Source organism: Coptis chinensis, chromosome 6, assembly GCF_015680905.1.
Source record: "Coptis chinensis isolate HL-2020 chromosome 6, ASM1568090v1, whole genome shotgun sequence".
NCBI classification, from domain to species: domain Eukaryota; kingdom Viridiplantae; phylum Streptophyta; class Magnoliopsida; order Ranunculales; family Ranunculaceae; genus Coptis; species Coptis chinensis.
In genome coordinates this window covers 22,761,455-22,777,764 of record NC_141461.1, presented here as the reverse complement: position 1 = coordinate 22,777,764, position 16,310 = coordinate 22,761,455, and the positions used below count along the sequence as shown (strand labels likewise).

Here is a 16,310-nt window from a genome sequence, read left to right as displayed (position 1 = left end):
TTGCAAAACAAAACAGACAACGTATTGACATAGACCAGTGCACATTTATAGCCTCCGAGCTACAAGTATAAAAGTAAAAAAATTGGCGCGTACATGTTTTCCAAATGTTATTTCGAAGTGGAGTCTCTTTGCTTGTTCCACGTAATCACATACAGGTGTGCAAATTTGCATGTTTGATGTACACAATGTGGAGGGTTTCTGTCATCAGCTGCAATGGAGAGAGTTCTTTGGGAGCGATCGATGCCTAAATTTAAAATTGACACATCGCATTGGAATTACAGCCCAGTTTACTGTCATCATTTTAGTTAAAACTTTGAGCCCGTTCACAACCTGAAACCTTATTACGACCAACCCAAAATGTAAAAAAGTAGCAAACATAGCTTGGACCAAGATACGGGCTTCAAATTTGGGATAACAGTAACAAAATACCCCATTAGAGTTGGAACGAACAATCACCTCTAGACTCTAGTACCGAATGATTTGCTAGTCTGTGGTTCCATAGAGTTGTGCTTTGCTCGGATTGGAATGTAAAGAATGAACGAATTTCCGAATTCAAAGCATCGAATTTCCATACAGCCTTAATACAAAAATCAAGTCGGATTCAGAAAAAAAAAAAAAAAAGCAAACTGGTAAGCAAACTGATGTCGATGACTTCAGCAAACCAAATCACTGCACTCAAGGCAAGCATCTTGCTTTAAGTTCAAAAGTGCATCCATGGCATACGAAGTGCCAAGAAATAAAACGATTAGCTTGAAACTTTCTCGGGAAGTCACACCAGTAGAATCTAATCAATGTTTTACTCCTAAGCCTTATGTATTTGGCGTATTATTATAGTATAATCCTCTTGTCACACCCCAAATTTTCAGAAAATTAAAATAAAGAATTATCTTCACCCTATTCCATCTTCTGAAAATCCAAGATGAAACAAAACTCTAATAACCCATTTCTAAACACGATATAAAAAAAATATATCAAATTAAAACCGAAAAAACAACTCTTCATTCACAAATAAAAAAATTATTACAATCATTTCAACTTGGAAGACAAATTAGTCCCGTTTTCTCAAAACGGCATGTAGTTTCTTCCCAAGTAAGATTTAAATCCCAAAAATACATTTCCAAAAAACTCATATAACAGTACTCATCATTCCCATTTTCCAAATTAACTTACAATATAAATACCACTTACATTCTACTTATTAAATACACATATGATAATTTAATTAAATATGAGTTTGATACATCTTATCTTTAAGCCAGTACGTCATTTTAGGGTAGGATATTTATGTCCCCTGCATACAAGATTAGCAAATTCTACCCTCCTGCAAAACAGAGTTATACATCACAATAACAGGATTTATCTCAGCTAGTCAAATTTTCGTTCATAATCAAACCTTATTTAAGACATTGAAGTCTAATTGATAAAATACAGTTTGTCCCTCATATTCGGGGAATACCACTTATCATATCACTAACAGGTCATTCATGACACATTCAATGAATACCTTAGGTCATTCCCGCCACATTCAAAGAATACACATCGTAACACCAACAGGTCATTCATGACACATTCAATGAATACCTTTTTAAATAATCACTATCACGTACATAATTTAATACCAACATTGTACACATATAGTTATCACGAAACTAATATATAATATATAATATGGTGGCTGCACCTTTACATAAGGCTGCCTATGTATCCAATCCTTCCAGATTAGAATCAAGCCTTACGTAGCTTTTAACCAATAAATATCAACATTTTTGTATGTATCTTTAAGGAAAACAACAATTTCTACTATATCTAATCACATACAATAAGTTTCAAATACTCCCACAATTATATACATAAAATTTCATATCCAGAGATACACTATGAACTTTTAAATACAAAAACTCATAAATGGATATTCCATCATAGAGGCAATGTTCCAACTGTCGCTTAGTTAGAACTATAACAAGAATATTGATATATTTGAAAGGATCAATTAGTGAAGGTCTTATATACCAAAAAGAGCTCAAGTCAAATCACAACATTCTCAGATGTTGATTGGGCTGGATGCCCCATTGACAGAAGATCAACTACAACTTGTTTTTGCATCTAACCTAGTTAGTTGTTGTGAAAAAAAGAAATTGACAAAGCAGAGATTGCTTGGATAAGAGAGCAATGAACATTTAAATGTTCCAGTTTTAAACGAAACTTTATTTTTTTTGTGTCGTGCCAAGTCCATTTCCATTCTTATCTATGTCCACTGTTCTCAGTAGAAGTTCATGTAAAAACAAAGGTTAAGATAGACCTTGAGTGATAGAAGCTAAATAAAATAGCAAAAGAAAACACTATCTAGCTTTGGGCTTAAGCAAGTATAACGTCTAAATTTAAGATCACATCATCAGGAAACCATATAAGTCTACTTTTGTCATTTTATGAAGTTTGGATTTTTGTACTACTCAGAGATCTTCATTATAACTTGCAAGACCAAATTATCACAATGACCGGCCTATTTGTCCTGCCAATTTACACAACGTACTATTGAATCAAATTCAATTTTATACGCAACACAAATTTCCGTAAACTAAAGGCCAACTTGACGGCCTTTTTTTTTCTCAAACTGTTGTGGGTAAAAATAATTAAACCAAGGAGAGAAAACACTTGATACCACAAGACTTGACCCAACTCCACCATCCCAATTCTCAAAGACATCAACTGTTGTCACACTTATCGGTATATTTCATTAACACTATTAGTAAGATGGGCTCAAGAAAATTCATATCAATCTGCAGGTAATATATATAATACTATATACTGCAAACAGTAAAATGAAATAATGGTAATTCATTCCTTACCCCTTAGCCCTTGCCCAACGAGAGAGCTGATAAAGTTGCACTGCCTCATTTGAGGCAGGACAGACAAGAAGCAGATAGTTACGTGGCTGAACCATCCATGAACATCTCATAACCAACCCCGAGTAAACACACATGACTGTAGTCATATTGCCAGAGATTATTTCAGGAGGCTTTTGCATGTCCATCAACCCAGTAGCAACAAATTCCCAATTGGCAATAGGTCCCAAAAAAAAAGAGTTGTTTTGGGACATACAGGACTGTTCAAGAATGATTTGAAAGCCGACATTTACAACTACTCCTGAGATTGGAAACCAGAGAGATAGAGAGAGAGATTTGTGATTCATCATTGGTTGGTTTCTCCTTTTTTTTTTTTTCGTCTATTTGTTTTTAAACCTAGAACTTTTCCTCTCCTCCCTTCTTTCTCGTGTCTCTTGCAAAAATCCCCCTATACAAGGAAAGAGGTTTTGTGGTTATAACCCCCTATCCCTCTATCTACTCGATCATGTTTTTCTCTTTCACTATTTATCCTCTTTTTCTTTTCTTTTTTCTAATTAAAGCCCACTTAAGCCCATATCCAAATAATACTGATAAAAATAAAATAAAATACATGCTATAAATATTTATTTATTTAATTAAAAAAATAGGATTGTTATACCTCTTGTCGAAGACTCAATATCCAAGTTTGTCATTCAACATCATCTCTGTTCTCTACATCAAATTTCAAAGGTAACATATCTCTATGCTAACCAAGGGCTATGCTTCTCTACATCAGATAACATCAACTTCTCTACATCAGATATCCAAGGGCTATGCTAACCCTCAAATTTCAAAGGTAACATATCTCAATGGGACACAAACATTTCTCAATATACCTTCTACTAAACCTTCATATTATTTACCAACTGTTCATTGTTCTCGTAGACTTCAGAAAAGTTGAGACCACAGTTGGACAAGGTTCATGACGGATGATCCACTCCTGCAGTCCTACTACAAGGCGAAAAAGACTAGGACTATAATGGACTTAAACAACACTGTCAAGCGTATTATAGAGTAGGGGAAGCGAGGAGTACTCAAAGAAAAACCCAAGCCCATCTACAAGGCGAATCAAGCTACATACCTTTCAACGAGTAACCGCGTACAACATCACAGGAAAATGCCATCCAGAGCTCTCGAGACCATGCTGAAGAGCAGAACTGGATATCTTGCAATACAGATAACGATCATCTCACTTTTATCTTCACATTCAAGAGATTCTTCTGATCACAGGTTCGAAATTAGCCTAAGGACCCACAATTACAACCAGTGGCCTAAACCTCTTTTCCTGAGCTCCAGAGCCACTGTTTTCCATCATTTGCCAACACAAATATTTCCCTGCACATACCTCCCTATGTGTAGAATCTCAACTTTGCTGGTTCGTATTCTCGTACACAAAAATTCATAGCTTCTCATCAATGATCGAAGAACATCAACATGTTCTGCTTTAGATGATTGCAGACCTTGGCTGTTGAAGATGCCATTATGTGGCTTCCAAACAAGTTCCACGGTCCTGCCAACTGGATGAAAGTAAAACATCTTCCAAATCACATGAACATACACCACATAAATATAGTGAAAATAACTTAAGAGAATTCCAAGAAAATTTAACCAAATCCAATGTCTCAAACCATATATTAAAAATACTTTGTTCAACTAAAACAAGATCAACTATTTTGACCCAGAGACCTTCATGCCTTCTGCAAACTGGTGACTTGAAAATTCCTGATTCCAGTCATTACGAGCCAAGACTCGCGCCCTTCTTATAAATAGTTGGCTTCGTAAGATTGGAAACAGGGTCTTTCAGTCTTTGTGGCTCATGTGCTAAGTTGAGCCGCTTTTAGTCTCACCAGCTGTTGAGCTGCTGTCATGAGGCATTGCCGTTTATATTAAATAAAACAAGAACAAAACCAAAATAAGAAACATTGTCCTCAAGATTTAGGAGGCAATAAACACAATGCAGAAACTCCAGCCATCAGTCGTCAAACGTTTCAGTCACGACAGGTGATTTGCAAATGGGGCAACAATTCACGTCTGGCAAGGCGGTCGTTCTGCATATGGGACACACGTTCTTTTCCATGAGCCATTGTTTGATGCACCCAGAGTGAAAGTTATGCTCGCAATGAAGTGTCCCAAGTTCCTCTCCTTCAACATATGCCTCCTGCCATGAGGCCCACAAAAAGATCAATAATTTGGAGATGGTTGTCTACTTGTCTGGATCAACTGATAAAAGAAAAACTCAAGTGTCACTCACCTGGCAGATGCAGCATGATCCGTCGTCAGCAACTACACAATTTCTCAGCGTTAAATGTCTTGAAATAGTCTCCTCGCTCAAACCGATGGTTACAGCACCTAGTTCCTCTTCCAAAGCCTGTAGTTCCTAAAGTTCCAAACTCATCACGTCAAGAGGACAGCCTCTCCGTCAAGATCAATGAAAATATGAGAATTGTGGTGTGTTTGTGGGATGGAGCTAATTACCTCATAAGAAAAGCTATCAATGTCTAGCCCCATATTGTCACGCCTGTCATGCATTCTTAGAATCCCTGAAGCTATTATATGAGGGATACGCAACTCCTACAACATCATCATGAGTGAAAGTCAAATCTCCAATCTAAAGAACAGTAGAGCACAAGGAACCATCATTTGCAAACCAACAAAAAAAAAATCAGTGGATAGTAGCATTGCATATACAATCTAATTTGAGTCAATGCTTTGGTTGACATCTGTAAATTGCCTAATGAACCTAGTCATTATAGAATCTCACTACTAATTCTTAGAAACAGTTATACTGTACTTTATTTTCTATCTCCTACACTGCCTACACCTGTCTGTTAGAAGAAAAATCCTCTTAGACAACTTATGCTCCAACAAAAGACAGCATACATATAATCTCAACAGTCAGGTGGACAATACAAGGGTATCAATCTCTTTCTGTGAACTCATTGGGATACCAGCATTGTGCTCTTAATAAGTATGACCAATCATACTGAGTTCTCTTTTCACTCTACATTATCTGTGAGTAACTTCTTTCTGGCTCTTTGGAGAACTCTAATGCTAAACATTTATTCAAGGAGATGCAATTGCGTACTTGGAAGAGGGTTATGGTTTATAGTTCTCTTTTGGATAGACTTAGCTCTTTAGGAGAGCTGTGAAGACATGCACACCAAACACAAGTATGAAACACATTAAATTGGCTAAACTTTGCCAGCTGAAAAGCATTATGAGGAAATCGTGGGGAAATTTCAAACCACTTGGTAAACTAGAATATATATGTTTTAACAACGTTTTTTCAGTAATAATAATAATAACATGTCACTGGGATTCATACATTTAGCTGCTACCATATTTGGGTCCAATATGGAAAATAATCAAAAACTGATTTTGAGGCAGTCACTAAAAGTAACCAGTTCCTCAATAAAAGATGTCTGCATATGCTTTAAGAATTCTTTCTCAAATAATTTGGTTAAAACAAATTAATGAGGGTGGTACTGGAAAAGCCAATAACATGAGGCCTAAAACTAACTAAGCCCAAAATTGATTGAAAAATGAAGAAAAGGGTTTTAGCAAGATTTATATTAAACACAATGAGATCCTCTTAGGAAGAAGGATACTTAAACGACATCCAAGGACAAGATTGAAATCCATTCAGACCCTACAATGAAAAAAGAAAACTCCATTTTCTGAAAGAACCCTACTTGATACGATGCATGAGAGTGCATTTGGCAATCAAATATGATGCAAGTGCATTTTGAGAACATTTGCTTGGTAAAATAATAAAATGAAAATCTCCTGGTCAATAATAATGTAAATAAATAGATATACGTAAGACGATCAAGCTAAAGTTTGTCAGAAATCTTTGTACCGCAAGCTCGTTTGTGTACAGCAAACAGATGCTAGTTTATCTTCTGTTAACAGTAAGAAGCGAGGCTATAGCTAGACAAGAAGAAATGTTTGGGATATTCTTAAATTAGAGAAGAACTAGACGAGAGATAAATAGGCTCCAATGGGTTTCTTAAGAGAAAAAGAGAGGGCTGCATACACATAACAATTAAAGTACGAATCTGACCTCAAGGTGTCTCGCATTGTCACGAAGGAGGTCCAACACACGATGAATCTGTATGAAGAAATCAAATAAAATTGTAATATCAACAAGACCTCCAATTATATGTTTCTCAAATACTATCTAGGAACTTTTTTATCCAAGAAAATCTTTACCTTAACAGATAAAAGAAAATTACAATTTAGGACTTCAAAACACTAGATATAGGGCTAGAGACCTTCAATGTATTAGACTATTTATAAAATAAATTATACGAATAGACCTAATAATTCCAACAAAAAATTTGAGAAAGAATTGAATAAAAAAGATAGCGGGTGCTTTTGGCATAATTTGATTCATTTATGAAGCATGACTTAAGGGACTTCTCCTACATATAAAATGTATTTTTGTAAGTATCAAGTAGAAATAGATATTTGTTCGGAATTTGCTATCCATGACTGGTCTCACTTGGAAGGTACAAGTCAAGCTCATCCCAAAAATGTAAATTTCGGTTGATAACCGACTTACAGATCTTTTCCAAAATTTGTTTGAAAAGTCAAAATCTAGAAACCTTACATTCCCAAAATGTTTACAACAGTTGGATAAGAAAACAAAATTTTTCCCTCCAAAACCAACCTATTTTGCAATATAGAATAGTGGGAAAAGAATACTCATTTACTTGGGCATTAATGCATTATAAACAACTCGCTCAAGAATTTGAGACTTCTTGTAGCATTACAATTTGCCCCCTGTATATAAAAATATAATGTTACTTGTTAGGTCTTGCGTTGCGGGGTATCCACCTTTAGCACCTGCTAAAAGATTTATCCCTCTTATTGTGGCTTGTATTGACCCATGTAACAACTTTTCGCCCTAGTTCATCGCTAATACAGGTAGTCCTTGGCAGGTAAGGGTAAGCTCCAAGAACAAAATGCTACATGATGTCTTTAAAACTGATATTTAAAAAAATATCGGTAAATATCGATTAGTAAGTTGAATTTTAAAAAAATAAGTAAATATACAACAAAATTCAGCAATTTTTATTGAATATTCCGAAAGTGTCCGTATCTCTGGGATTATTTTTCGATTATTTAGAATACTTTGCTCCATACACAAAAGCAATCAGAAATATGCCCATTTTGCTACGCGCCGAGTACTTTTAATAAATTCTTAAACCGGTTAAGGAAAGAGGCGTATGAGTTTTTGACTTTTTGCTAACAATGGATTTAATCGTTTCGTGTTCTAATTTCATTGGACCCGATTTAGTAGGGAAAGGATCCCCATTTATTGGACCTGTTTTATTAGCATGTTTTATTAGGGGAAGAGAATTCCCCCCTTTTTTAAGGGATGACGTGGATTTATAAGAAATTTGAAAAATTGTTTTACTGCGATCTTTAATCATAATACTAGAAATTATTCCTGTGCATACTAAACCTATCATTCACCCCAACTATGATTTCTTTAAACAAAAGGGTATAGCATTCGTTTTAAGTTCCTTTCATAAGTCCAGTTGTTTCACGATTGATTTGTTTGTGCAATTATTGGAGATCCCCTCTTTTCTCTTTGAGGTAGGTAAATAGTACATACGATATTTTAATGCAGTACTTTTTATTTATTTATTTTTATTTTTTCCAAGGATCAAAGCATGTACAAGTATACAAAGATGTAATCACAAACAATATGGAATCCGCATGAGACGGTATATATATAAATCATTAGCTACCAATAAGACGAAATGCTTATGTGCATACAACAGCAAATGCCAGTGTGAACAGCAATAACAAAAGACAAGAAACGTCTCTTGAATTGCTAATATTAGGATACAAGTGATATCATGTTTAATTTCATAGATCCTGTATCAAAATATTGTGTTCTTTGTCAATAATACTGTAATAGAGAGTATAAACATCATAGAAGTACAGAGTTACGAAATGAAATATCAAGAACATTTTTACTCCTGACAACAAAATAGAATCATAAGCATCTCTAACATTCTACTGAATTTGAATATTAATAAGGAAAAAATGTGGGCATCGAGAACAAACCTCAGACAGTAGCCTGTTTGTCAGCTCGTTCCTGGCACTCCAAGTTTGATATAACGAGGGAACTCCAGGAAATACATCCCTTTCTATGCCAGGCCTTAATGCTGGCCCTGGGTAATGCTGATAATCCCCCTGGCGACCCATCTCTTGTGATATACCACGAGACGTATGTAAGAATGGAGGAATGGCATTATTCTCATCCTCAGGTTCAGAGTCAACTTGCACGAAATACTGAGGTGGACCATTGTAGTGAGGTACAGGTACAGATACAGATGCAGAAGGTCGGTGAACCATTGAGTTAGGGCCAACATGAGAGATGGAATCAGAAATGCTTATGTTCGAATTGGTTAAATCCAAATTTGTTGGGCCATGTGCTGAAGTTGTCAAGTCAGGCGGTGATGGTACATACATAGCAACTTCCTGTACGGTCATACGTCTGTTTCTTGACTGTAGTTCCCTAGATAAAACGGAAGTTCTTTCTTCAAAGATAACAGAAGACGAACTGCCAACTCTTGAGCTGAAAGTCCCATCGGTTGCAAAAGGGTCCATAGGTCCATGAACAACAGGAATGTTATTTAGATGTGAAGGACTCTGAAAGCTAGTCTGGCGCTCTGGTGGCCATGAATTCAGTGATTCATCTATGGTGAGAATATTTGAAAATGTCTGAGAAGGCAAACGAACAACCCTTGTTAAATTCCCTGCCGATGGAGTTGTATCCTGTGGATGAACAGGATGGACTCTCGTACGGGAGTTTATATGCGAGGTTAATGAAAAACCTGTTACACTTGAAGCTGGTTGGTAAGATGATAGACCTGTACTCCCAACCCCATATTGGGAATTCAAATGAGGTGGATGATTAACAGGAACATGAATCAAATGTGAAGGAATCTGAGCGTTAGTCTGGACCTCTGAAGGCCAGGAATTCAAAGATTCATCTACCGCAAGGAGATTTGAAAATGACGGAAAAGGCGAACGAACCAGCCTTATTGAATTCCCTGCTGATGGAGTAACATCCTGTAGATGAACAGGATTAACTCTGATACGGGAGTTTCTCTGTGGCAGTACAGCATATCCAGTTATGCTTAAAGCTGGTGGGTGTGATGATAAATATGTCCTTCCAACCCCATATTGGGGACTCAAAGGAAGTGGATGATTAACAGCAATAGAACTTTCTGTCGCTGTAGAGATGTTAGCAACATTGTCATGAGCCGGAACAGCATGCAATACACTGTTTTCAGAAAATTGATGTGCACTTCGCTGCCATCTAAAGATAAGTGCCCAGAAACTTCTCCATCAGCCTTCCTTTTGCAAGGTAAATGTCGTGTATCCAATGAACAACCTGGTCCATCATCACCTTCGTCTGCAAAATGTCCATCATCAATGTCTCCTGTATAAGCTGCATTCAGGTTTATGTCCAATGGGGTACGACCAGACCGCTCATTTTCGGTCGAAGAGCGTCCCTTTGAGGGGAAGGAATCTTCATTACCACCTTGTCCTTGCATCGGGGGATGAAATGGTTTCCCTTTTCAGTGTCTACAAGATTTTAAAATAACATATTATTTTTAAGTAATGAGACACGTATAAAACTGACAACACCTGAAATCATGCAAGTCGTACACAAGGAAACAACTGGTTTGTTAGAACAAAGCTATCAATTGTACATGTTAAAGGAAGTCTTGTCCTAATTAGTTTGTCTTCCCCAATCAAGAATTTAAATCACAGAGCCAATAAAAAATAAGACTTCAGAACAGAACAGTTGTTTCTTTAATTTAATCAGCAACGAAGTTTGGCTCTAAAGAAAGCTCCAGTAATGTGGTGTAGTTATTATTTTGTCCTTTTGATACTGAAAACTCTTAAAATATCAACTCATTGAGTCGACATCAAGTCTTCAGGACATATCCTTTTATCTTAGATTCATCTTATAAGTTGCTTGACAATGTGTGTTATATAATGCAGAGCCCATGGGCAATCAACATTGGGTATAATCTGAGGAAGAAAGAGTCTGCATAACAAGCAATTAGGCGCATGTGACTGTCAAATACCTCAAAATAACAAGGCAGTTTTCATAAGCCTGAAATATAGAGACCTCACCTTGCATGTGCCATATATTATCTAGTAACATTAAATGAAATGTCATTGTTAAATAAATGCTAGATAAATAAGTGAAATCTATTTTTCTTTCTTTCTTTTTATATGATTTATTTCTCATTATATAAACCAAATCAAAATTCGCAAATAAAAACCTGGTCTACCACACGTCCAACTTATCAAGTTGAATGCCCAACCAAGACCTCTCCTGACTTGAGATACTTGAAAACCCTCAACACAAAATATACAAATTGTGTTAAAAGATAATGCATTATATATGGTAACTAGTTAAACTAATATACTAAAGTCGTACATCTTTTTACGGAATCAGTGGCATTAATGTGCAATTCAGGTCCATCATTCAGCGACAGTAATTAAGACATGAGATGGAAACATTTTCAAGCACGACAAATTCTGTACAACGGACAGTTCACAAAACCTAAAAGACTTCTATTATACAATATACTTAAAACGTCACAACTCACAACACACTACATGTTACGACGTGTCTCAGGTGCCTCCGGGCGAGCTCATGTGCTGATAAAGTTTAGTTCCTTGTCACATAGGGTAAACTCATAGCCTAAAGGTTTTATCCAAACAAAATATCATCTGGTTAAGAATGAAGGGAACATTCGTCTTTTACTGAAAATGTTTATGTACACTGATGAAACTATGAAATAATATCCCTCACAGAATATGAGAATATGGTCAGTTGGTCACTAAACATCTATGGATAGCAGCTGCCATTGTAGGAATGGTCACATTGTGGAAACATAGAAATAGAATTTTGAAGTCTCTAAATTCTTTTGTGAAAGGATGGTCAGGTCACATGTGACCCTTGCATTCCAACTCTCAAAAGGACATACAAATTCTTCCGACGTCGATATTTGTATCGAATGGGGATTGCCGCTTAGACCAGGCCCAGCTCCCACCACTAGAAGATGCATGTGGTTGCCCCCAACTACACATCAAGTTAGGCTTAACACTGATGGTGCCGCTAGAGGCAACCCAGGACCAACTGGTTATGATGTTTCCTGAAGGGACCATCATGGAAATTTCTTGTGCGTATTTGGATAGGGACTAGGAGTGACCACTTGCAATTCAGCTAAATGTGTTGCTATAATGGAGGGAGTGGAAATGGCTCTCTCAAGGGATGGAAGCATCTATGGGTAGAATTTGTCTCTTCTGCACCTGTAACTGCCTTCAACTCACTGTCCATGCCTTGGGAACTTGTGAACAGATGGAAATGGTGCTTGGGTACAAACTGAATCAATATATGTTACACACATACGGAGGGAAGCAAACATGGCAGCTGATGCAGTTGCTGAGAGAGCTTCTAGATTGAACACAAATGAGAATATAACTTGTAATGGCAGACCACCATGGCTTGATAACTGGGAGGAGCCTTATGGTATTTGTGTCAGATGTGAATGAGTGACTCTAGGTGCTTTGGCGCCTTAGAAAACTTGTATTTTTTCATTTTTTTTTTCCTTAATATATTTTTAACTTACCCAGCAAAAAAGAGAGAGAAAAAGACAGGTGAGCCACTTGGTGGCCTCAGCCCACCCCAACAATCAAAGCATCAATACAATAGTATTATGACTTCATTGTTGATGCCCTTTTGGATGCATACAGGTTTTCGGTATTTTGACAAAACAACAAAATTAGTTCTGATATAAGAAAATAGGGTTTCAACAATACTTTTAAAAGTTTCGTTCCCGTGAAAACATGTAACAAGAAATTTCCTTAAATAAGCCAGACGACAGTTCGGCATCCAACTTAGATTCACTCTCTTGTCTAAAAACTGATCGAAACCAATAAAAGTTACATCTTCAAAATCAGTATAGCATCTCCTTCTGACACATTGAGTCTTGATTCGGGAAAAACCAAACATATGATTTTAACTCAAACAATTCAAGCAACAACACTAACCAGACAAGCAAAACTAAACCCTCAGTAACCCATTTCCACCACATAAACTTCATCTAAAACCACAAGCCTAGGTTCCTACACAACATCAGACCCTTCTACAAAAATCAAGCAAGAAAAAAGACCTATCATATTCAATTAGACTTACCAAGATACCAAGGTGGATGGTATAATTCAGTCCATTGGAAAACCTGCATGCGTGTAAGATTATCATCTACATTCATCAGCAAACAACCTAGACATACTCAATCATCCAAAACCTGATTTAAAAACAAATGAAATTTCCATTTCCTTTAAAATCAATAAAGCCTCTCCTTCTGGTGAGTGTTGATTGGGCTAAACCCACAAATCTAACACAACTTAAACCAACAGTCATCATCAAGGCTTGAAACCAAATTTATTCAAATAATTTAACCAGAAAACAGAAATCAAGTTTCAATACTAACCAAATAAGCAAAATCAAGCCCTAAATAACTTGTTTCCACCTTAACCGTGGAAACAACTCTTTTCCTCATCACAACTTAAGCATATTCAATCATTCGAAAACTGATTAAAAACAAACACAATTCAATTGTTTTCAAAATCAACAAAACCTCTCCTTCATCTAACGAGTGTTGATTGGGCTAAAAACAACATATCTAATTTAGTTTCCATCAAAAGTCTTCCTCGGCTTAAAAACAAGTTGATTCAAATAATATACCCAGAAAACAGAAATCAATAATCAAAACTAACCAAACAAGTAAAATCAAACCCTCTAACTCCTTTCAACCTCAAACTTGAACATGCAAGCATCATCCATGTAAGATTCCCATCAACAACCTTCATCCAACAACTTAAACATACTCAATCAAACTGATATATCTAACAAAGTTTCTCCCTGTAATGAGTTAATCAAAAGGTATCACATCAAGGCTTAAAAACAACTTGCTTTAAATAATTTAACTATCAAACCATAATCAAACATCAAAACAAACACATATTAACCATAAACATCTCATTTCTAGTTCACAAACATATACAAATAACATCAGAAGATAAAAACATAAAACAACAGTATAACAAGTAAAGTAAACATGCATAAAGAAGAAGAACAAAAAGAAGTCGAACCTGAACAGCCCTGACTGATCACAACTTCTTCTTCTGAACAAGAAGAAGAAGAAGAAACAAGAGAAAGTATAAGACTGAAAGTTTGAAGAGAAGATGAAAAATGAGTAGAGAATGAGGGGAGTATTTATAGAGAGATGAATGCAAATGAGGAAAGTGAGGCAAGCAAAGAAACGCTCTTCTTCTTCTTCTTCTTCTTCTCAATCCTGAGCAAGTAACCAACTTTGTTGCCACGTCTCGTTTCTCAATAATATTTGATTCTCTTTTCCTCATTTGCACATTCATTGCATCACGTTCACGTACTATTCACCACCACCTTCACGCAGGGCAGGAGCATCTTTCTTGCATTGTTTCCATATGTAGAGAGTAGACTTCTGATTCTGTGTTTCACATTTTAAGTCATTTTTATCATCTTTTTGTTTGTCAGTTTCGGTATGTTTATCTTTTTTTGGTTGTGTCACCACAAGTCTTTCCATTTATGTTTTTGGATTGTGGTTTGGATTCTTTATAAGATTTTGTTTTTGTTGGGAAAGGTTATTAATGCCATTTAATATTTTATTTCTTCCAAATTTGGCTACATTTTTTTTATTTTAGATATTCACTGAATTTTCAATGGATCTTTTCTTTTTGCAATAATGGATTTGATGGAAATTGAATTATAGATTTGTGAGGTGTCTTGATTTGATTTAAGGCAAATGCAAAAGAAAATTTCAATGAAAATAGAACTCCAATAATGCATAGATTTTATTGATTGTAGATGTGCAAACTCATTTCAACAAATTTAGTCAAAATTTTAGAGTAACTCATAAAATTGGCATCTTGAATTAAGAAATAGAAGTAGTCTTTTAGAAGATTGTAATGAGTTAAAGACATTACAAGGAAAACAGAGCATCGTAAATGTGAATCTTAATAGGTCTAGTTTTTTAAAATTAATCAAGTTCTCGAGACTTTCATTTTCATATAAGATGTGTTTGGGTCGTGGTTTGTTTTAATGGAGATGTTGCGAAAAAGACCTACCGGCGTTGCTACAGATTTTGTCATAAAATTATGACAGTTGCGTTGATGGTGGATTAAATTCAAATTCCGCGCCTTTTATGGTTGTTTTACTATATTAATTATTTGTCACTAGAAAATAAATTTTACAAAAGATCGTTAGTATTAAGTGGTGTTGATCGATAATTGTTAGATATTCTTGTCAAACTAATAATACCGTTAAAACCTAACAGTGTCTTAAATTCACGGTAATGGATTTGATGGAAATACTTGGAAGGAAAAAGAATAATGGATTTGTAAGGTCTTTTCAGATTACTAAATGTCTTGATTTAAGGTGAATGCAAAAGAAAATCCCAATGAAAATAGAACTACAACGATGCATAGATTTTCTTGATTGCAAATGTCCAAACTCACTTCAACAAATCTAGTCAGAATTTTAAGGTAACTGAAAAAATAACACCATGAATTAAGAAATAGATAGAATAATTTAAAATTAAAGAGCCAAAAACATTACAAGGAAAATAGAGTATCGTCAACGCGAATCTTAATATGTGTAGATTTTCAAAATTAATCAAGTTCTTGAGACTTTCATTAGATATTTTATTTAATATAAGATGTATTTAGTTTGTGGTTTGCTTTAATGGATGCACATTGATCATAAAATAAAGATATGTTACGAAGAAGAGGAAAGTATGTAGAGTGCTACTGCCAGCAGTTGCAGATTTTTCAGAAAGTTATAAAGTTATGACAGTTGCGTTGATTTGGGGGGGGTGGTTAAATTCAAACATTCGCGCCTTTTATGATTGTTTTACTATAAAATTATTTTTCACTAGCATATATAAATATTAAGAAATGTTGGTATTATAAATATTAAATATAAAATTAAGTTGTATTGGTAATTGTCTTATATTCTTGCTGGTATAATACGGTTAAAACCTAACATGGTTGTCTCCAAAATTTATGACAATGGTTCACGACAATAGTTAGTTACATGTAGTCATACGATGAATTAAAACACTGACAAATAACAATAATGGTTAAATGTGTGCAGTCATACTATGAAAATACAAACAAATGATGATGGTCAGTTGCATGCAGTCATACGATAAGAATATGGTATTGGTTAGTTACATACAGTTATTTAATAAAGTAAGATGCTGACAAACAACGGTAAGGTTTAAATGAAAATGATGGCAAAAGAATGCAAACTACAAATGATGATGGTCAGTTGCATGC

General features: G+C 35.4%; 1 protein-coding gene and 1 pseudogene across 2 annotated transcripts; both read right to left on the bottom strand.

The window, feature by feature from the left end:
- Positions 1–976: 976 nt before the first annotated feature.
- LOC147492137 (mitochondrial pyruvate carrier 1 pseudogene) lies at positions 977–3,132 on the bottom strand (annotated as a pseudogene). Its single transcript, XR_015198218.1, has one exon. The product of XR_015198218.1 is annotated as a mitochondrial pyruvate carrier 1 pseudogene (transcript).
- On the bottom strand, positions 977–14,559 carry LOC147492136 (putative E3 ubiquitin-protein ligase RHG1A). Its single transcript, XM_086565272.1, is given in 7 exon segments — positions 977–5,040; positions 5,134–5,259; positions 5,358–5,453; positions 6,946–6,993; positions 8,964–10,100; positions 10,103–10,493; positions 14,085–14,559. Coding segments are annotated over 6 exon segments (1,953 nt in total). The 5' UTR covers positions 10,463–10,493; positions 14,085–14,559; the 3' UTR covers positions 977–4,854.
- Between the last annotated feature and the right edge of the window lie 1,751 nt (positions 14,560–16,310).